Raw genomic sequence first — 23462 nt, 5'->3', positions numbered from 1 at the left:
CTATAAGTCCGACACACAAAAATCGTACTACCATTGCTAAAGTGAAAATCTATAGTTAGATTTCTTCGTCTAGCCAGGCTCAAGATTCGATGGATGAATCCTACATAAGAGAACAACTAATAGGTTATGGCTTGAACACTGGTGGGTGTTGACCAAGGGCCCTCTGATGCCTTTGTCAAGGTAGTATAATTGTAAGCCATGTAAATCATACCTTTCTATGTGGAGTGGTGTTTCCTTTTATATGAGAGCCTTTGTAGCCGTTTGGTTGTTAACTCCCATAAATGGTGTGCACTTATAAGATTAGTGTAACATCTATCTCATTAATTGTGGCAATGACTATTTATTTGTCTATTGCTGGGAGAAACTATAGATCTTGGCTTTAAAGGCCAAAATTGGAAATTAACACTGGTTTTCAAACAATATAATTAGTAGACGTGGTTTTCAAACTATAATTTTTACTAGCATCTCGAGTCTAAGAGACTCGATTTAGGGCCTAGAAATCGAGTCTCAAAGACTCGATTTTCATGGTCTGATCACGTCTGATGTGGCATTTTTTCCACCTGAAAATCGAGTCTCTAAGACTCGATTTGTATTTGACTGAAAAGATTTTCACAAGTGTTTGGAGTACAAAACACAAACACAGATTAGCCACCATTAAATACAAGCACAGACCAGCCACTATCAACCCACAAATCTAAGCATTAATCCAACAATTCAGCATAAATCCAACCAAATCCACCCCTAACAACCACCTAAAATCTAGATTAAAAAAATAAAAACCCCAAAACCCACGACCCATTTGGCTTGTTGATCGGGGTTCTCTGCAAGAAAATCCAGAAACCCATGACCTTAAAAGTCGGACTGTCAATAATGGGTGGAGGTGGAGGAGGCGCAAAAGTGGTGGAGGCAAAAGATAAAGGGACAATGAGCGGTGGAGGAAGATGAGGACGAGAATCAGCAGAAAAAGAAGGGGCCAAATGCAAGTGGTGGTGGTGGTGAGAAACCTCGCTGTAAGCGTAGTCGCTGAGGGCGGCACCGGTGTTCTTGAGATACGTGGCGTAAGAAGAGTGCGTGGCGGCAAAGGCATTGCACACAGACATTGCCTTTAGAGCTTTCGATCTTTGCATCAAGACACAACTTCTTCGTTCTCGATCTTTGGCTTCTTCGCAGACATTGCCTCTAGAGCTCTCTCTCTCTCTCTCTCTCTCTCTCTCTCTCTCTTCTCTGATGATAAGGAGGCTAAAGATGCAGGATTTTACTTGTTTAGTAGGGTTGGCTTATAAATCGAGTCTTAGAGACTCGATTTCCAAGTGGTCGCCACGTGGAAAAAGCACCACATCAGACGTGATCAAACCATGGAAACCGAGTCTTTGAGACTCGATTTATAGGCCTAAATTGAGTCTTTCAGACTCGAGATGCTAGTAAAAAATATAGTTTAAAAACAGTGCCTACTAATTATATTGTTTGAAAACTAGTGTTAATTCCCAATTTTGGCCTGGCTTTAAATGTCGATATCTAACTGTTTGTGTTGGTATTAAAGGTTGCGTCTGGACGATGTCATTTGACTTTGGACAATTTATTCTGCACTTATCAACAACAATGTGTTCAACTCCATTACTTGGAGTATTATATGACTAAATTTCATACAATCAAACAATGAGATAGTTTTTCAAATTTTAATTGTTGTCCTTTGCTTCCTCAAAATTTCAAAAATGTTTCTGAGATCTCCCACATGCTCAGGCACCATCTTGCTCTTCGCCACCATGCTCAGGCACCACCTCAATTAGCTCTTCCCTCTCTTGGGGAGGTAGCTGGGAGCCGACCTGAAAGAACTTCTCCGGATCATCGTTAACAATAACCTTTTCTAGATCTTCGCACTTCGCTTCCTCGGTTAATCTATTATCTGACAATACTAGAGTTTTTGATTGCTATAAGCCCCTTTTAGCAAAGGCCAATGACTCAGTATTGGGCCGATGTAAAATGGCAGCCACCATGCACTGCCTAGCCATGGACTGACTCCCCACAATCTCTTTAACCTAGCCCTCCGACGAATATTTCACCTTATGGTGTAGGGTAGAAGAGATGGCTCCTAAGGCATGAAGCCAAGGTCTAACAATAATAGTTGTGTAGGGTGAGTAAGTGTCCACCACAATGAAATCCACTTCCACCACATCCGAACCGGTCTGTATGGGTAATCTAATCTGACCTTTTGGAGTAACAGTCTTCCCCTCGAAACTTACTAGAGGGGAATCATACGCCGTTAGGTCCTCAGGTTTCAAATTCAGCCCCTTGTACAGGTCAGGGTACATTATCTCGACAGCACTGCCCTGGTATACCAAAACTCTCTTCACATCATATCCCTTTATCCAGAGTATGGCCACTAGAGCATCGTCATGGGGTTGGATGGTTCCGATCTTATCTTCGTCCGAGAAGCCCATAACTTGTGGGGCTTCTTTCCTGGCTCTTTTTGGCTCCGAATTGTTGTCTTCGGTGGGTAGCCGAGCCACAGACATCACTCTGAAGGGACGAGAACCGGTCCTACCAAGAGCAGCAAAGATGACATTGATCGTTCCCAGAGGAGGTTTTGAATAAGCATCTTTCTAGGGGTCCGAACCTGTTTGCTCCGCTTGGCTACTGGAATGGTGCAGCAGATGCTTCAACTCCCCTTCTCGAACCAACTAGTCCAGATGGTCCCACAAATTCCTGTAGTCTTCTGTAGTGTGCTCCTGGTCCTAATGGTATTGGCAATAATGGCTCTGGTTGTGCCTCATGGGGTTTCCAACTATCTTGTTTGGTCATTTGAAGAACAGCACGTTCTTAATCTTCTCCAGAACCTGATGCACCAGTTCTCGGAATACTGCATTAACTGCCTAGGTGTTAGCAAACCCTGACTATCCAACAAAATCTCTCCAAGGTTGGTTATTATTAAATTGATTCGACCTGAAATCCCTCATTAAATTAAGAACAGCACGTTCTTAATCTTCTCCAGAACCTAATGCACCAGTTCTCGGAATACTGCATTAACTGCCTGGGTGTTAGCAAACCCTGACTGTCCAACAAAATCTCTCCAAGGTCAGTTATTATTAAATTGATTCGACCTGAAATCCCTCATCTCCTGAGGGATAACCTTTGCTGTACCTTTCTCTTGCTGTTGGTCCTCCTCCACCCTCTTGTATTTATCAATCCGGTCCATGAGTTGGATCATACTGGTAACAGGTTTGCCAGTCAGTGACTTCCTTAAATCGTGCTCGGCCGGGAGGTCGACCTTAAAAGTTGTTGATGGCCACGTCATCAAAGCCACCATCTATCTCATTATACATCTCTCAGTATCTATCCGAGTACGTTTTCAAGGTCTCTCCTTCTCACATGGACAAGGACAATAGTGAATTCAAGGGTCGAGGTACCCTACTACACGTGATAAAACGAGAGCCAACGGCCTGGGTGAGTTCCTTAAAGGAGTTTATGGAATTGGCTCTCAAACCATCAAACCATCTCATCGCCACAGGTCCGAAACTAGAAGGAAATACTTTGCACATCAAAGCCTCGTCCTTAGAGTGGACAACCATCCTCTGGTTAAACTAGCTCACATGTTCTACAGAGTTCGTTCGACCATTGTAAATGGTGAACGTGGGCTGATGGAACCGCCGAGGAAGTTTTGCCCTCTCTATCTTACGTGTGAAAGGTGATTTGGAGATTTAATTCAACGCCTTGCTCATAGCGTTGTTTCCCAAGCCTTTACAAGGGGGGCTCTTGTATTTTTGCCTGTGGTGGTGCTCTTCATTGTAGGAGAAAGACTCGCTTGGTGGAGTTCTTGACCTTTACCTATAACTAGCATCCTCTTCATCATTGGAGGAGACATCAGAACTGGAAGGGGTTCGTTTCCGTTGTGCATGGCGCAACTTCTTCTTTAAATCGTCAATTTCCCTTTGCATGGCTCTTTCATTCTTTTCTTGAGACACATGACTCCCAACCCGAGAATGACTTTTACTAGCATGTGTGGTGTGTGCGCTACTTTCTCGATCTCACTTGCGTTCAAGGTTAAGGAAATCATCCTATCGTCTAGAACCCATGGATTCTTTTTGATGAGGACCTGATCCTACCATATTTAGACGTCGTACTCACTATCACACCAGTTCTCCCCATAGACGTCGCCAATTGTAAGGACACGATTTACGGCACAAGCCCAAGATGTATGGGATTTTGGTCCAATGAACCCAGTACAACAAATTTGTAGAGAGTGGGTCAAAGAATTAGGCCCTAATGAGTTAGACAACGGCTAGTATTGAGTTAAATATCAATCAAACACAAATAAAATGATCTGATATCAATGGACTTTCAATCCGAAGAGGTCACCCTTGTATAGATTGATCACAATTGGATACAAAGACAATTTAGATTGTTACAATATTTTTTCTCCTTTTCTTCCAATCCTTTTCTCATGAAGGGTCTTTCACATTATATAGCTCCCTTAGGATTATCTTGATCCTACACTTATTGATCGTCTGAGCCCTTACTTGAGGGCCTGTCCCATTTAACACCCTCTTTAGCTTTCTGTGAGTTGTGGTAACTAAGGCAGCACTGTTTAGAGGTCTTCTCCACATAAATGCGACTAGAAAAGTAGCTGCAATGCATTTAATGCGGTGGTAGTAGCTTTTCCTTAGATATTTTTGGGTTTCCTTCCTTCTCGTATGTTCAAGAGGCACGTCCCTATCATTGGAGCTTTCTGGAGAGTCATTCTAATTGCTAGAATAGATACTTGAGCTCCATTCGTTCATTACTTATGAGACTTTAAATTGGAACCCCTAATAACTATTTGTTCCTCCTTGGACCTTTCAATGTTCTCGAACAAAGCCCAAGGCCCAATCCATGATCTTGGGCCCTTATCCCCATATATATATATATATATATATATATATATATATATATATAAACTAGATTAATAAAGGTTTCACGTTGGGATCGAAATCCCTAAATCAATCACGCCCATGGCCCCATCCCCAATTTGCTACATGTTTTGGTCCAAAGAGGAGAACGTGAATCTTGAAAACACATTTAGTAGATATACTTAAACAATGCCAAACAAGCTAACGCTTGGAGAGATTTAGGACATGAAAGAAGGGAATTGAGTTGCAATTGACTTCTTTGGATGGTTACGATTAGAGCCCTCTATTAAACTCTTTTATCTCCAACTCAAATGTTTGCTTTTATGGGATTTTTACTCAATAAGGTATGGGTACTGTTGGTGTGGGTAGGGCTTGTAGGTTTGCAACTAAGCTGGAGTGGACAATTTTGTATGTCTTGGCTGATGATGAGGATGGTATTGGTATGCTAAATCTACCATGTCCCCCCAATGAACCAAACGGTACTGTTCTTTACTTTGAGATCTGTTGAATTCCTTTATTAATGACATAAAGTATTCTCTGAACTCCTTTTGTTGGGATTTCTCCTTCGCTTGCCTTTGAACTCCTTTTGTAAGGATTTCTCTTTTGTTAGGCATGTGAAATTTTTGAGGTCTCACTGTTCTCTTCTCTTTGGACCAAAATGTGAAATAGATTGGGTTTGGGGTGTGGACATAAAGGGGGGGGGGGGGGAGGGGGGAGTCCAATGGCAACGCCACGTTGAGGCCAGGGTGTTCCCAGGAACACCCTGACCTTAAAAAAAACAAAATTTTATATATAAAAATTTAAATTTTTTTTTTTGTTTACTCTTAAAAAAAAAAAAAAAAAAGGAACACCCTCAAGAAAAATCAGGAACACCCTTAAAATTTTTATGCCAAACAAATTTTGAACTAAAAAAAATTGTAGCAGAGCAAACCCCAAAAAAAATCCCAACATCAATCCTAAACAGAATCAACCCTAACCAGATTTTTAAATCAAAATAATTATTAACTAAATACCAACAGCCCAACCCAAACGTATTCTCAAAAATAAAATAAAAAACCAACCAAAACCCAATACGAATACGCGTCCACCGATTCATCAATCATCAAATGGTAAAGCTAAAGCAAAACCTAAACTCAGAAACCATACCTAACCTAAAGAAAAAAACCACATCAACGACAACGCCTTACGCCTCCGCCTGAAACCTCATCACTGAGCACAACCCATTTTGGGAGAAAAAGAGAGGCAGAGATTGGAGAGGCCAAAGCTTAGCACGCAAAACGCAGCACCGACTAGGGGTAAACGGCATTGTAATGTTGAGGAAGAGAGGAGGGTGGAGAAGGACGAGGTTGCTCTGGATCTGGAACAGAGCGTAGATACCATATTTTGGTTTTGTTGTTGTGTCGTTTTTTATTGTGTTGGGTTAAAGTCCTTTGCTTTGCTTTGATTGATGCTATCGTTGTGGAATTCACAGAGAGAGGCAAATTGCCGGCTCTAAAAGGTACTAATTGTGCTGATGTTGTTTGATTGTGCCACGTAAGAATGAAAGTCTGATCATACGGTGGCCATGTTTCCAGTTGGATTGATATTTTAGTAGTTAGCAAAAATAAAAAATAAAGCAACTAAACACCAATAATTAATAATTTAATTAACCAATACATTATAGTTAGTTTTGACCCTTTCTGTTGCAGTAGTAACAGTAGAAAAAAGTTTTTCAACAATGAAATATATAAAGAATGAACTGGGCAATTGAATGAGAGATTAGTGGACAAATGATTGCTTGGTTGTGTATATTGAATGAGATGTAGCTTGTAGCATTGATAATAAGACTATTATACAACAATTTCAAAATATAAAAACTCTTAAAAGACAATTGTAAATTTTATGTATTTGCGTATTTTTTTTATTATTGTTGTTGTCGTCAATATATGAATTTCTCTTTTTATTAGATTGTGTAATTTATATTTTTTAAGGAACACCCTGAGAAAAATTCCTGGAGTCGCCACTGGGGGAGTCGCCACCTAATTTTTGCAATGGCCTAAGAACCATATATATAGCATCCTCTCAAGTAAGAACCTTTTGATCTTACTAGCAGAGATATGGGTTCAGAGTTAAGATACAGTCTTAGGAAAGTGTTAAGCACCCAAAACCGCCTAACCCTAAGATTGACTTCCCATCATTGTATCTTATGTCTTAACCCTATTAAAGGCACACTCAACATTGTTATCTAACTCACACACACAGTAACATACATCTGACAATCAATCATGGCATCAAACATCCCTAACCATACATCTATCATGCTCACAAACAAAGCCTACCATACATCTAACAAGGCATCATCACATCACACCCTAATCATACATCTAAGTATGCTTCATCACAAATCATATTACATCATAGCATACCCTAACATACATCTCATCACATCATCTTAGCATTCATCTAGCATGGCATCATATCATATTCAAGGCAGCAACATGTAACATTAAACCAAGGCAAAAACACAAACATAAGAAAAGATCCAAGCAAACATGTGATTAAGCATAACTCAACCAAACAAGCATATTCATCTCTATCATCAAAGCAAGATCATATCACAAATGTGTGAACATTACAAATGCATGACTTACCTTTACTTACCTTGCAACAACTTAGCACTTATTGCATTATGCATGAGCATGTGAATGCATGTTCATAGCATTGAAACCATAAAACCCTAATTCTAACATGCGACAGCAAACAAGCAATTAAACATGTGAAACATAGAAGTTGGAAGCATAAAAACATGGAAAAGGAAGCTAAACAAAACAAACATGTGAAAATAGAAGCAAAAACAAACAAATAAAAATTAGGGTTTCTGGACAAGTTCATGCACACGCATGAACTTCCCTACATGAGCATAATCAAGCCTGCATGTGCAAGTTTCCGACCAGAAACCCTAAAAACACAACCAAGCTTAAAACACTAAATCTAACACCCTAACATGCATTTTAAACATACAAAAACCGTAAACCTAAGCTAGATAAACATGTTAAAGCATATTTCAACAAAAAAACAAGACAAACAGAAGGATTAAAAGCATAAAAAAGAAAAGAAAAGGAAAAAAAGCAAAGTTTGAACTAATACCTCAAAGAAAAGCTCTTCAAACTTGATTTTTGATCATTACCCTCAGTCAAATCATGAAAGGCTACATATAGTGTGAAAAAAAAGGTTTGGAACAACTCCCAAACAATGTCGGATTCGTTCCAAACCTCAACATAAATGCAGAAAACTTGCCTTATATAGTTTCTGGAAATCGCTATGTGTGCACAAGATCAGGCCTGCGTACGCATGCAGAAAATCGTGTGTGCAGGCTGATTCTTGTGTGCGTATAGCGAGGGTTTCCTTTGGACTTATTTTTCAAAAATAGATTTATTTGCTCATTGAAAGTTAAATTTTTCATTTTAACACTCCTCAAGTCAATTTAACTTCTGATTGGGCCATAAACCAACCTTGAGTCTTAAAATTTAACATCATTGGTGAACGGAGGCTTGAATTGTAAGGGGTGAAAAATGCGGTGTCTACAAAGGGCGTGATTGATTTAGGGATTTTGATCCAAATGTGAGACCCCTTAGTTTTTATTTTCATTTTTCTTAAGTTTAATCAGCACACTTAGGATTTGAGTTAGCATAAAAATTATTTTTCATTTTAACCGATAGCCATGTCAGCATTTCTCATCCATCACTTAACGGTAGGGGCTAATTTGATCCAATAGCGAAAGATTAAGGACTAAATTGACACATTTGAAATGTTGGGGACCAAATTGACATTTAGCAAAAAGAATAGGGACTAAATTTGTAGTTTACTTAATAATTATTTATTTTCATGCAATCGCATGGGTCTGCAACTAATTTTATTTTTATGTGTATGAAGAAATTTGAACGGATGTATTTAGGAGGTGAGATGTATGAGTCTATGAGCTATGCGCCATTTTAACCAAATTAGAAATTACCAAGTAGCAAATAGCTATCATTTGGGCTCGTGTTGTTTTAGCTGAAGTGACGAATGGTTTTAGTATGGCCCAAGTACACATTAAAACAGGGAATTTTGCATGATTGGAGAGGAATTGTATCCCTAATTAGAAAATTTTGCGAGTTGTAATTTATGAAATTTTGTATGAACTTATCAAAGATGTTGATCAATGATGGCTCCAATTTTCCAAGTAATTAACTTCCATAGATTTTTGGTATGGCCAGCCTGTCTGAGAACTGCTACAACAAAGATATAATGTGAAAAAATAAGTTTTGGAATGTGTGATCCATTTAAGATGTTAGTCATTGAAATGAACCGAATGAAGTTGATGATCACTTTCACCTTATAATAATGTCGTCTAGCAACTTACATATTTTTCTTTGAATATCCTCAAAAAATTCAATCAGCTACTGACTACTATTGTTAGTCATAGAAATGAAATGAATTCCTTCATTACTGCATCCATTACATCTCTAAGAATAATCTTTTTTTAAGAAGAAAGACTGAATTTCATTGAAAGAAAATCAGCCGTGGTCAACAAAAAGAACAGAGTACAGGTGTGGAGTAACATCCTCCGTCTACACCGAGAAACCTCTAAGAATAATTTGATAGTGAGAAAACTAGAACAATACAACACACCTAAAAATATTATATAGTTTTCCATAAGCTTCTTTGTCACTATTCTTATGGCACGTCTATTTATTCTTTCTGATAAATTCCCATAAAATACGCCAGTTATTGTCATTCAAAGAGTACTAATCTCCTACTAACTCTTTTCAAAACAATCTTTGAATGCATCCCGTTAAAATCGTTAGACTTTGGGTCACAATCGAGCAAGTTGCCTGATGTTCATAGGTGTAATGTCATTGGTATCACCATCCAAGAGACGCCTTGCAGTGAGAAGATTAGTAGCTTCAGAAGGATGATATGGGTCCCAAAACACATGCTTGGATCTGTCACTACAAATTTTTGAGTGAGGACCACATGGAATCAAACCCCCAAAGCGCCCAGCAAGATAGCAGCATGCGGAATTCGCATTCTCAAAACCTGTTAGATAAAACATCAAGTTCTCTTTAGAGTGGCGACATGAGGATCACCTACTATGATGTTATGATAAACTTCTACTTATACCAAAAGCTTAATTTGTTAGGAAATGATAAATTTAAATGAGCGTTCTAATTTAAGATACTCCTATCCTATGTGAACTGACAGTAAATTCTACAGCATACTCACCATAGGAAATGTAGTTTTGCAGGATATCTTCTAATATGCTATAAGAATCTGCGTAGACAAATTTTGATTCCTTAAGATCAGTGCTGAGGTCTGTGATAAGGCTTTTCAGCTCAGCATTGAATAATTGAGCCAACTGATTTGCCAAACTAACACAGTTGTCCCCTGCAGCTGGATTGGCATCCCTTTCAAAAGGTATACACCCAATGGGTCCAACACTTGAAACAACAATCTTCCTAGCACCCAAATTGTAAAGCCTCTGGTACAGAATCAATAACATACATTTCAGCTTAACTTTTACAGTACCAAATGTGGCTTTAACATAATAGGTTACTAAAAGATTACCGTTAGTTGTAGCCTGAATCTTGAAATCATGGTACCAACAAATACTTCTGGAGTGATCAACTTCTGCTCAGCAGCAGAGATGACAGGTGTCAGGTAGTTATTGATGAAATCATTTGAGCCCATCGCAACAAAGAAGATTGCTTTTCCTAACAATGTTAGTGCTGCAGGAGCTCCAATGCTTGAGATAATGTCTTGCCTGCTGTTTTCAAAATTATCTATCTGCGCGTCCATGTTTATTCGGCCTCCCTACAAACAAATTTTCTTGTTCATGTAAACCAATAGATAATTTTACATCTAACACAATATACGTACTGAATTGCTGTTCAAAATGATGGCTTTTAGTTCTTATTAGGGCAAAAAAATTAAGTGGAAAAGAAGCCTTACAAAGAGCTTTCCAGTGTGATTAAGAATTCCGCTTGCACCAGAAGCATAATTGACACCCTGCAGAACCACAGATCCTGTTGTAGTGGGAGCCAAGTATGGTGGAGTGAAGTCTTTAAAGCCCAATTCCTGACCTGGTGAGAAAATTTTGATGAAGAAAAAAAGAATATGCCATTAACATTTGCATATCTAGTACTGCAATAGCCAGTAGTTTTGTAGAAAGTACTGGAGAATTAGTACTTGCCTATAATGTCAGTAATTGTTCTTCCATTTGTGAATCGTCCTGTTGGCATTCCAAAATCAATCCCATTGGGGACATAATTAGCCTTAGAGAGTGTTAAAATGTAGTTATTATTTCCAGCATCAAGCAATGAATCCCCGAAAACAAAAATAGCAGGAACAATTTGTGCAGAGCACATTCCCACTAAGATTGAGATTGTCAATATTGCGGGCACAATCCCACCAATGATTTGTCTATCCAAGTTCATGAAAGCCATTACAAACAATAGAAATCTAAGTATGCCTTTTCCGTTAGAACCTTGGGGCCCTTGGTTTTATCTAAATTTAACTACACTTAAAACTATATGAAGCAAGAGAAGCTATTGAAAAATTTTAATGATTAAAAGAAGTAAGAAAACTCAGTTGGATGTATCAAAAAAAAAAAAAAAAAATCAGTTGGAACTTGGAAGGTCAATCATAAAGGAAAAGAATATGTTACGTATAAAGTTCGAAGTTTTCATGCAAAGACAGTAAGCATATTCACTCAGAATATAAAGGTGAGCAGCAACAACTAGAACAACTAAATATGAATTGAGAATGTACGTGGCCCATCCACATAACCAACCCAAAATTTTAGGACTTTGGCTTTTAAGAAGGATGGAACAAAACACTAGCGTGGAAGCTACTCCATTAGCTATGAGCTTTTCATCTAGAGGGGCCCGTTAGACTTTGTTATGCCAACAAGGATTATTAAACTGACACACATCTAAATAGAAGATTACACCACAAAATACTGGGGGGGGGGGGGTGTGTGTGGCAAAAGAGAAACATAGCCTTATTTTTGTCTGGAAAAATTTAAGGGATGGGATCGATGTAAAGTGTAAACATTCAATGCCCTAGCACATTCAGCACCAACCCGTGAGAGTAAACTTAAACTATCTCTTTGTCAAAGTTTTAAAGTGGCAGTTATTGAAGAAAGAAGCAAAGTAAAACAGCTATATACTTCTAGCTGACACTATGCTATTGGGGCTTCGGATATATATAGTAAACATTTTTTAAATTTTCACAGCTGCCAACTAACCTAGATGACTGTTTGGATTCAAACCAACGTGGTAACACACCTTGGAAATTAAATGCACCTGTTAGGTTCCCTTAAAATAGTAACTTTGGCCCGAAAGATGAAAAAACCTTCCTACGAAGCACACGCAAATATATGATATATCAGTATTCTTATCGTGCGGCACTAGGGAAGCTGACACTATTGCTGGATAGTGAGCCAAGCAGCATTTATGGCTTTTGCAGCACATTATTGTCTTATGGGTTTGGTTAAGTTGGTTTCAAATTTGTTGCCTCCAAATGCTAGCCCATCTCATGAGTCATGATCATAATGGCACCCCATGATTTCAAGTCGAGGATGCGGTTTAATAAAGCTTCAAAGGGTCTTTAGGTTAAAAGAGAGAAAAGAGGGAGGAATTGGAGGAGGGAAGGGGTATGACTTATGAGTAAAATTTAGGCACAATTATTTAAATGTTGTAATTTAGATTTCTTCATCAATTCCAATCGAGAAATACTACAATTACAAACTATTGAAGGAGAAAATTCTTACAAGTCTTTATCAGGATCCATCATTAACATCATTTTTTTTATTTACCAATAACTATTTACTACATTAGCAATTTGTTACAAAAATTGTAAAATAATTTGTGTCTTTAACATTTTACATTCCAATCATGTGGCCGCAATGGCCAATAAACCATCAAAAATTATTTATTAATTTAATTGTCATTAAGAGAAAATAATATTATTTGTATCATATTGCTCAATGCAGTCAAATTGTTGAATTTAATTGAAAAACTTTAGATATAATACTAAAAAACTATTCATATTTTTCCCAAAGGGTATTATAGAGCTTATATCTTCATAAATAAGTTCTAAAATCAAGCTAAACTAACTATTTTAGGCTACACTTTCACTATTTATTATTAATTTAAGTTTCATAGTATTTTGTGCTTAGCTTATTTTGATTAATTAGTTTTGGGTAAATAATAATAGATCATTTTTGTGTTGATCCAAAAAAAAAAATTAGTTTGATTAGGATGAGTTATAATTTGTTTTGTTGATAAACTTTAGGAAGTTGAAAGTTTTTAGGTTTTCGAGTTGGCAAATTTTGTGTGACAACTCTTTGAAGGTATACGTATGTCAAAAAGTTGATTGAAGACATAGAAAATGTGAAGGTTCAGTAAAGCAAAATCAGGATTTGCTTAAGTGATCATTAAAGTCAAGCATAAAGTTTGCAAGACAGTTCATCGACTCTCGCTCAAGCAAGATCATGGAACCTTGGTTCCTATTTCTATATGCAAGACACACACTCTCTCTCTCTCTCTCTCTCTCTCTCTCTCTCTCAATTGCATACAAGTTTGTGCGTGGAGGAAATTTTATATAAGAATTCCATAATTTCGTAGCCACTATGGAGGGAGGCAAAAATGGCGTTTGTTGAGATTGCGTAAAGAATCTAGATTACAATGGTTTTGTATATTCTAATTCTAGTAACCTTTTTTTTATGTAGTAAATCTCCTAAGAAATTGGGTACTCCTAGAGTGGTTTTTTCTTTGAAGAGTTTTTCATAGGTTATCCATTTCATCACCAAATCTATGTTTTACTGATTTTATTACTTTTAGATTATTGTGCTATATTTGTGATTAATTTAATATTGTGATTGCACAATCTAATGATTTTCTAACTTCAGTCTTAATCATGTATCTACTCATAGTTAATCAATTAATACTTAAGTTATTAGGGTTTCAATCAAGACTTTTCAAAATTTTAACTTTATTTAATTGAAATTCATGTATAAGTGGAAAATGAATTAAAAATATATATAAAAAAGAAATTTGTTTCTAGTTTAATTTGAAGGTCTATTTTCAACAGTAGTATTTTGTTTTATTCCTACCCAACTTAGTCTTTTGTGTTGGGCATGCAGTGCACTCCAGTTGAATAGACATCGAAGTTTAACCGACTTAAGGATTATTATTCTTTCTCTATATGAATATGTGTGTATTAATGATTGTCCCAAAAATTTAAACTGTTAAAAAATAATAAACTTAATTTTTTAACCGTAATTTCTAACAGTGCAAGAGCTCTTCTGACTAGTTTCCGAACTCATACTGCATGATAGATTGCATCATTTGGGCCCATTGCAACAAAGTAAATCGCCTATGTACATATGTTGCGTGAACAATTTCTTAGTTGTAGCCTGCAGCAGCACCAATTTAGAACCATATATGTTATGATGAGGGCATACATGTTGATCTTCTCTCTCTCCTTTTTGTTTTTTTAAGATTAATGTTGATTTATACTACTCGTTCTACATTTTGTCATTTTAACCACTGAAATATGACATGATATGGCATATGCTACAATGAGACGTACATGCATTTGATTATACAGCTTATATGAGTCATATCAAAATCAAAGAAAATCGATCCCATTGTTATATATGCATGCCCATATGTGCATGACATATGGCAGAAATTACACATCAGTATTGTTGTAACTCATGCTATTGTCTGTTCTACTTTATAAGAAAATTCAGGGCGTAAATTCTCCCTCCTACTTGTTGTAACAATTGTACTAACAAAATGCACTTAAATTTTCTTTTTCTAACATAAAATGCCCATACTTATTACAATGTTTTTTTTTTTTTTTTCTAATTTTTTTTTTCTATGTTTAGAAGAGTTTTTAGGAATATCTTAGTCAAAATTGAATTTTAATTTGGTAGGATACTAATTATAATATATTTAGATATATTTTTGCTTAAAAAATAAATTTTTAGAGTATTGGAATTAAACCTTTTAGACACTGGGTTCAACTATTCAAATGATAATTTAGTGGCAATAATATCCTTTGTGGTGTCCTTCAAACATCACCTCTCCCTCTCCCACAATTAATATATATATATATATATATATATAGGATTTCAGATCTTTGCCTTAAAAATGATGGGTTTATGAATTCAAGATGATGGGTTTAGTAATATACTAACCCTTCTTTCGATGCATCATTTCCCCCACAAACAATCATATTCAACTAATACCATCTTAGCATTATCAAATGTGATATACTAAGAACTTTATTTTTTCTGAATTTGAATATTTTCCCCCCTTTAAGGATTTCGAACTAAACATGATACCACTTCAATGAAAGCAAACTTAGTATACCCTTGAACAGGGCCTGCTCAAAGTATTGTGGGGCCTAAGACGACAACTTTAAATGAGATATATTCTTATACTTTAAATACTAATATAATATTTATTTAACTTTTTTTTTAATTTAAAATCAATTTTTTTAGAAAAAAAATTACAAATTAAAACGAACCCATTGCATTACTCAAAGGCTATACAACTAAAATAAACACTATTTATTGAATGATGTAACCAAATACTAAAAAATTATGATTGAAAATTTTAATAAAGTTATATATTTGATATTTTTAAATAGAATTTGAGTATAAATTTATTTACTAGTGTAAGATTAATGAGGTCTTTTAACATTTATATGTGAGATTAAATGATTGACCCATCCAATGAAAATATTTTTCTTTAACTGGTTTTTCTTTGATAAAAAATACTTTTTATTTATGGGTAAATATTTAAGCCTTAATTAATACTTCTATTGGTACAAGAATATCTCTATTGGTAAAAATTTAGGAGTCTTTTTTCATTGGGGGCCTTAGACGGTTGCCTATTTGGCTCACCCATTGAGCCGCCACTGCCCGTGAATCGCATTGACATACACTACACCCCACATTAGTGGCAGCTCCAGAAATTTTTTTCAAAGGGTCATTAAAAAAATTTAATAATGATAAAACTTGAATATATTAACATCACAAAGTAAAAACACATGCAAATACATAAAGTTTTAAAATTTCCTTTCACAAGTTTTCATATTTTGAAATCATTGTGTGATATAATAGTCTCAATATCAATATTATCAGATACATCTTTTTTAATGTACACAACCAAGCAATTATTAAGCTACTGATCTCTCATTCAATTATTAACATATTTCCTAAATAACTACTAATATAAACAAAATGCATTATCTTTTCAAAAAAAAATATATCACATAAATCCAACAAATTCGGCTAAAGACTAATGTAAGCACTAACATACTAGCTATTTAAAAAGTGTGCATTTTTTGTATAAAAAAATAGCGATATTAAAATATGCCATTTGAAAACACAATTTAAAAAATCACAATTAAACATTTGATTTGAGATTTTAGGCTAATTTGTTTGTTTGGGCAATTTTTGAGCACAACATTTTTGCAACACTTTCACAACAAAGTCTAAGTGGTAAGTTTTTACTGGTTTTAATTTGAACTTACCATTGAAATTATTATTTTTTATTTACGACTAATAACAACCTGCTATTTAGGATTGTTATGAAAATATTGTAAAAAATATTGTGAACATTGCATTTCTTGTAATTTTTTTTGTTCAACATTCAATGAACCAAAATTTTGAAGAGATTTACTTTTATTTTTAATGGGCTCAATTGTTATTAAGGGTGTTTAAGTTTTTTTTTTTTTTTTTTTTTTTTTTTTTTTTTTTTTTTTTTTTTAAGGGTGGTAAAGTTGTTTTTCTAGGGTGGTCAAAAGACCTATATTAATTTAAAACTCAAAATTTTTTAAGGTATATTAAAAAAAAAAAAGGATGGTCTTGTGACCACCCTTATAAGTATGTGGCGCCACCCTGCTAAAGACTAAAGCAAGCACTAACATACTAGCTATTTAAAAAGTATGCATTTTTTATATAAAAAAATAGCAATATTAAAATTTGTCATTTGAAAACACAATTTAAAAAATCATAATTAAATGTTTGATTTGAGATTTGAGGCTAATTTGTTTGTTTGGGCAATTTTTGAGAAGTGTTATATCCACAACATTTTTGTAATATTTTCACAACAAAGTCTAGGTGGTAAGTTTTTACTAGTTCTAATTTGAACTTACCTTTTTTTTTTTTGGTACTAGTAACAACTTGCTATTTAGGATTGTTATCAAAATATTGTAAAAAATATTGTGAACATTACATTTCTTGTAATTTTTTTTTGTTCGACCAAAATTTTGAAGAGGTTTAATTTTATTTTTAATAGGCTCAATTATTATTAAGGGTGTTTAAGACTCCGTTTGGTAAAGTTGTTAAACAACTTATTTTCAGTTTTTAAACAACATTACACACTTTTTCACATACTTTTTCACCCACACATATTTCGAAAAACTACAAATAACATTACTCAAATTCTTCTACCAAACAGGCCCTAAATTTTTTTTTAAAGGTTGGTCAAGTTGTTTTTCTAAGGTAGTCAAAGGGCTTATATTAATTTAAAACTCAAAATTTTATAAAATATATTTTTAAAAAAAAACCATTATTAGTACGTGGCGCCGCCCTGCCCCATATTATAGGACCATTGGACCAACCCCATGAATGCAAACTTAAGTATCCCAGATTAATTAAGGTCTCTGATATATATAGACTGGTACTCCGGTAGTGGTCGGTGAGGTGCAATATTGCATAATTGGGATTTATTAGCTGCCTATTGAAAGTCAGCAATCAATGAGTAAAGATCGAACACTATGGTGATAGTTTGCATGTGTCTTGTATTAATATCTAAGCACCAGTTGGGAGTTGTCATGATGCCGCGCAGAACTGACTTTCATGAAACTGAAAGGCGGCCTAGCCCGCTGGCCTATATAATTCACTCTGTTGTAACTTGGAACCAATGTTGGGACAAGAGAGGTAGGGTTGTAAATGGTTAGGTTGTTTATCCGCGGTTCTAGCTCGGCTTGTGAAAAAAAAAATGTTTATATTTGATTTGTTTAGCAAACAAACTAAGGCTCGTGTCTAAGTTTTGTAGGATTTATTTTGTGAGTTCCAGTTAGTTTTATTAGTAAAGTTTCTAATGGTTAAATAAAATATCTAAGGTTCACTAGTGCTACACTGTTACGTCCACAGAGTTCACAATATCAAATAGAATAATACAATGGCACCAAAAAAAAAAAAAAACTAAATTAAAACCATAACGCTCCCAAGTCGAGTCCAAACCACATAAAACCAAGCTCCATATATATAGCCTATCAAGTTTAGGCTTGAGTATTAAATGAGTCAAACCCAAACTTAATAATTTGTTAGTGAATATGAGACTCAATTTAACTATATATAACACTATATTTTTATATGTATATTTGTCTATAAATTTGAGATTAGATTGTATAAGTTTGTAAAAAAGTTTATATGATACAAGTTATTTTTATGGTTTATTGATAATATAAATAATTTATTCAAACTAAAAAAACACATGGATTTGTGAAGGGGTAAATTTTTTTTGTCATAGTTTATTTACGGAAAAAAATAATTTAATCAAGTAGCACACAAACAAGGTCAAGTTTATTCGATAAGAAAATGAACTAAGTTTGAATATGTAATCTTATTTGGTGATGAGGTCGAGCTCTGTTAGGGTCATATTTTCTATGTAATTGGCTAATCATTTGACAAAATGCACTTTACTTGTAATTAAGTAGATCTAAGTTGGGTTTAATGTATTAAGAAATATGTTATTCAAACATATCAAGTGATATCATTAAAGACATGAAGTAATCCAAAAAACAAATAAAGAAAAGCAAGTGAAGAAAAGTTGTTTCATTAAAACTCGACATTAGCTACTATTAAGGATTAATGGAGAAACTTGACACAAGTTCGATCTGTCGAGAACTACGAATTCAAAATTCTCAGATCTGAATTTCGGCCCATGATGACTTGAATGATTAGGATTTCTCTCTCTACAACCCTAGTCATATAAAAGGCTTATTTTAAAAGTCATCAAGTATGAAAACAGAGACCTAGAACTTATATACTCTATGTGAAACCACTACGTTTGTATGTCTTAGGGTTTTGTAACCAAGTGCTTCCTGATCTTCATCGTTTATGAAATGAAGAATTTTGCAGCCAACAACAATCAATTAAGTTGCTGGAGTTAGTCACGTACTAGGATCCGTGTAAAGGAATTAGTCACAGATTGGAGATTTTTGCAAAGCAAAGAAGTCTACTACAAGATTAAGTTCAATTGGGTATTGAAGCGAAGATTCAACTGTAAGTTGGTATTTTGGAATAGGCCAGAGTGGTGGAAAGATTCTTCATACTTGTAACCACTTTATTATTGATTAATAGATTATTGGAAGTGATGACCTTAAATTCACCCGGTGAAGTTTTTGCCTTGCAAGAGGTTTTCCCCATTTGTCAACAAATCACCGTGTTAATTTATTTCTACTGTATTTAGTTTATTTAGTGATTTGTTGGTGTCTCCACAATTTGCATGTAATTTGACCTAATTAATCAACTTGAGTAATTAAATTAATTAAACAGGATCAATCTATTTTAAACCAACAAGCTTGACTCTTGTTTGAAATAAAATTAAATAAACAAACCTAAACTTTTAATATTCAGCTTAGCTCAACTCATTTTCAACCCTAAAGATAGGAAGCCAATTATTACATTTTTTTTTCAATCAGTTTTACTCTGTTAAAGATGGAGTTTTACTTGCTAGAACATTTGGGCTCACTCACTTGACACATAATGGTGGAATTTTTTTTTTTTTGGATAATTTGATTGTTGAAAGTGGGAGGATTTGAATCTTAGATGTTTCTATTGAAAATATCAAGAAGTGTCAATCAATTGAGCTAAATTAGTTTTGCATGGATCTTAGACTAATCTTGGCAATGCTTAATAGTAGAACTCAAATGCTAAATTAGTTTTACATTTTTCAAACCATGTGTGGGGGTTCGAGGACTGAGAAGGATCAAACTAGGGAATAATTTGCATAGTCCAAACTCGAAGAGATAAATATACTCTGAGGATTTTGCCCACCTGATGATGGAAATAGAATCAAGACAATTGGTGTCCTGTGGTGTTCCAAGGTAAGGAGAAGAGATAGCGATGGAGGCAAGGATGGTGGGAGGAAGTTTCCTGGAGGGTACACTTCCCCCCTCCGCATTGAATGTCCTACACTAACCTTATCAGCTGCATTAATGTGGAAATAACCCCTGAACAGTAATTTCATAGCTAGCAGCTCCTTACACCACCTTCAGTAGAGTTTTGATAGGACAAGTATCCTTAGGAATGCCTGGAGGGATACAGGTGGAAGGTTAGGATGCAAATAAATGGGATATAAAAGTAAGGGAATCTCCCAGAAAAAAGGGGATGGACAATTTTTTTAAGAAATAGAAAAAGAAGGAAGTGAATAGTTTATTATCTGGTGTAAAACCTGAACCAAATATATATAAGAGACTAATCCTCAAACCAGCCTGAGGAGAACATTATTCTCAATTACTACTTAAATTTCACTCATCTATTGCTCTAGACTCTTCGGCCTTAGACTTGAACTTAGCTAGGAATTGCACTTAAAGTATTTTCTCACTCTCTTCTATTGTTTAGGCTTGGTTTGAAGGATAAGGTACCACTATTCTTAGTAGGCTTGGCCCTTTATTTTCTGAGTACTTACACCATGCTATCACTAAAAAAATATATATGTCATTATTATAAGGGATTGTAAATCACTAAATCTTTCATAAGGTTGATATCCCATCTAGAGCTAACTAAGTCCTATTGTGAAAGAAATGGAAAAATCTTGTATGTGCCGATCTCTTGAGACCTATGTCTCACTGACATGTGGATCCCATGCGTGTGGGACCCACATGTCAGTGAGACATGGGTCTCATGAGACCAGCACAGGTAATACTTTCTCAAAAGAAACAAATAGTTGATTGTCTATAACCATTTCAACCCGTTTTGTCAATATTCGTAATAGGTAAAACTTAAGAAAAAAAATATGGGGAAAAGAGGCGAAAAAATAAAGAAAACAAAGGAGGCCAATGAATTAAATACATGAAATATACTATAAATAAATAAATAAAAAGATAATTTTTTTGTTCTCTCTTTCTTTTCAAGTTTCAACAAAACAAAAAAAATCAGCAAAACATAAAATAAAAAATAAATCTCCAAACTTCTTTTTCTTTTTTCTTTTTTTGTTAATATCATAGGAAAAAATTATTTATTTATTTTTTAAAATTGTTGGGTTAAGATAGCTTAATCCCGATTAATTAATTCAATTACCCAAGTTAATTAATTAGGTTAAATTGCATGCAAATCATGGAGGCACCAACAAATCACCAATTAAACTAAATGCAGCGGAAATTAAATTGATATTGTGATTTGTTGACAAATGGGGAAAACCTCTCGCAAGGCAAAAACCTCACATTTTAAGGTCAGCACTCCCAATAATCCACTAATCAACAATCAAGCGGTTACAAGTATAAGGAATTTTACCACTACCCTGGCCTATTTTGAAATACTAACCTACATTAAATCTTTGCTCCAATACTCAATTGGACTTGATCTTGTAGTAGTCTTCTTTCATTTGTTGCACAAATCTTCAATCTGTGACTAACCCTTTTGCATGGATCCCAGTACGTAACTAACTCCAGCAACTTGAATGATTGTTGTTGGCTGCAAAGTTCTTCACTTCATCAACAATGAAGATCAAGAAGCAATTGGTTACAAAACGTTATGGCGTACAAACGCAGTAGCTAGTAGCTTCTCACAGAGAAAAATAAACTCTTGATCTCTGTATCCGTGTGAGACGGCTTTTAAAATAAGTTTTATATATGTCTAGGGTTGTGAGAAAAGAAACCCTAAACAAATACTTCAACATGGGTTGGAAATTTTGACTTCGTAAAGCTTGATAGATCGAGCTTGTGTTGAGCTGCCCAGTAAATTTCGATAGTAGCCTTTTGTTGAGCTATCTGTCGAGTTTCAATAAAATAGTTATTTTTCACTTGTTTCTTAGATCAATTTTCATGTCTTTAATATAACCACTTAATATGTATCAAACTCAACTTAGATCTATCCAATTTACAAGTAAAGTGCATTTTGTTAAAAGATTAGTCAATTACATAGAAAATATGACTCTAACAAAAATCTTGGCCTAGCCCCCACTTAATTTTATCCATTTGTAAATTTGTAATAACTCTTATTTCGTCGTTATAATACAGCCTTATAAGCCAAGGGCATTGTAGCTAAATCGGTACCTCTCTATGCACAAACTACTTTGGGGTCTAGGGGAAAATGATTTGAACCGTGAAATTAGCAATATATTATAATTATCCATAAATAAACAATACCCCCTTATAAACCCCCCCCCCCCCCCCAAAAAAAAAAAAAAAAAAAATCCTTATGAGTCTCTTAGGCCTGGTGATAAATTAGAAAGGCTGTGAATCTAATGGACGGGTTTCAGTCAAAAAAATGGACGGGTTAGAACTTAGAAATGCAAGATAACAAACCCAACTCTATAAACGCACTAAAAGTCGGCCCAAGCGGGTGGATTTGAATTAAGCCCAGCTCGAAACCATCTAAACTTTATGAGACTCAGCCCAGCCTTAATTTGGAACCAATCTAAAGACCCGAACCTTAAGAAATTCAGCCCAACCTTACTATCATTGTTTTGTGTTACATCTCACAAGTATAATGCTGGCGGTGATAGCAACATAGTCAATGGTTGATGCTGGTAGGACTAGCAACCATAATGGTAGTAGTTGCTGTTACGTTAATGGTGATGTTGATGGTGATTGTAGAAGCTACAAAATTGATACTGACAATGACGGTGGCAACTACAATGTAAATGATGGGTGGCATGAGAGAAGAAACGTGGATAGAATTCGTAAAATTACACTTCGCCAGGAAATTTGAATTTGGAATTTGGATGTTTGGAATCCACATTTCCACTAAATTTTCATATTAACCCGAATAAAGGAAATCAAGTTTGGAAAATCCCTCTTTTGTTTCCTATAAAGAAAAAAGGTAATTCCCTTTCGTATAAAATTCCCTAATAAGAACTTGGAGTAAAATTTCACTTCAAATTTTTTTTCTCCAAAATCAGTAATAGGATTAAGTTTCATATGTTAAAGTTGTCAGAAACCAGCTGCTGATAAAAGATTGAAGCCCTAGCCCCTATGTCGTGTCCTAGCGTTCTCACTGAATGCCTAAAGCTTATAGCTAATTTTGATAATTTTTAATTAATCTTTGATCTAAACTCTAGATCTTTTCTGTTTCCAAAAAAAAAAAAAAAACCTCTAGATCTTTTCACAAAATTTCGATCGTTACAGTTAAATTAGACCCTCACAATTCAAATAAAGTTAGAATTAACCCATTTAATTATTTAATTGAACTTTTGGACATTCTTAATCTACTAAGAGAAGGTATATTAAATAATAAATATTGATTTTTTTTTAATAAAACTCTACACATGATAACCTAACTATAAGCAACTAATCTATCTTAATGCT

The 23462-nt window shown here is 34.9% G+C and overlaps 1 protein-coding gene across 1 annotated transcript; it reads right to left on the bottom strand.

Moving 5' to 3' along the window:
* Positions 1-9364: 9364 nt before the first annotated feature.
* Positions 9365-11796, bottom strand: LOC115950887 (GDSL esterase/lipase At4g16230-like). The gene is made up of 5 exons (XM_031068164.1): positions 11095-11796; positions 10854-10984; positions 10470-10715; positions 10128-10383; positions 9365-9941 (listed from the first exon to the last, which is right to left on the bottom strand). Exons 1-5 carry the CDS (start codon positions 11345-11347, stop codon positions 9718-9720), a joined length of 1110 nt encoding a protein of 369 aa, XP_030924024.1. The 5' UTR covers positions 11348-11796; the 3' UTR covers positions 9365-9717.
* Between the last annotated feature and the right edge of the window lie 11666 nt (positions 11797-23462).

Source organism: Quercus lobata, chromosome 6 (assembly GCF_001633185.2).
Source record: "Quercus lobata isolate SW786 chromosome 6, ValleyOak3.0 Primary Assembly, whole genome shotgun sequence".
NCBI classification, from domain to species: Eukaryota; Viridiplantae; Streptophyta; class Magnoliopsida; order Fagales; family Fagaceae; genus Quercus; species Quercus lobata.
The sequence above is the reverse complement of the archived record's forward strand: the minus strand, read 5'-3'. Positions and strand labels throughout refer to the sequence as shown.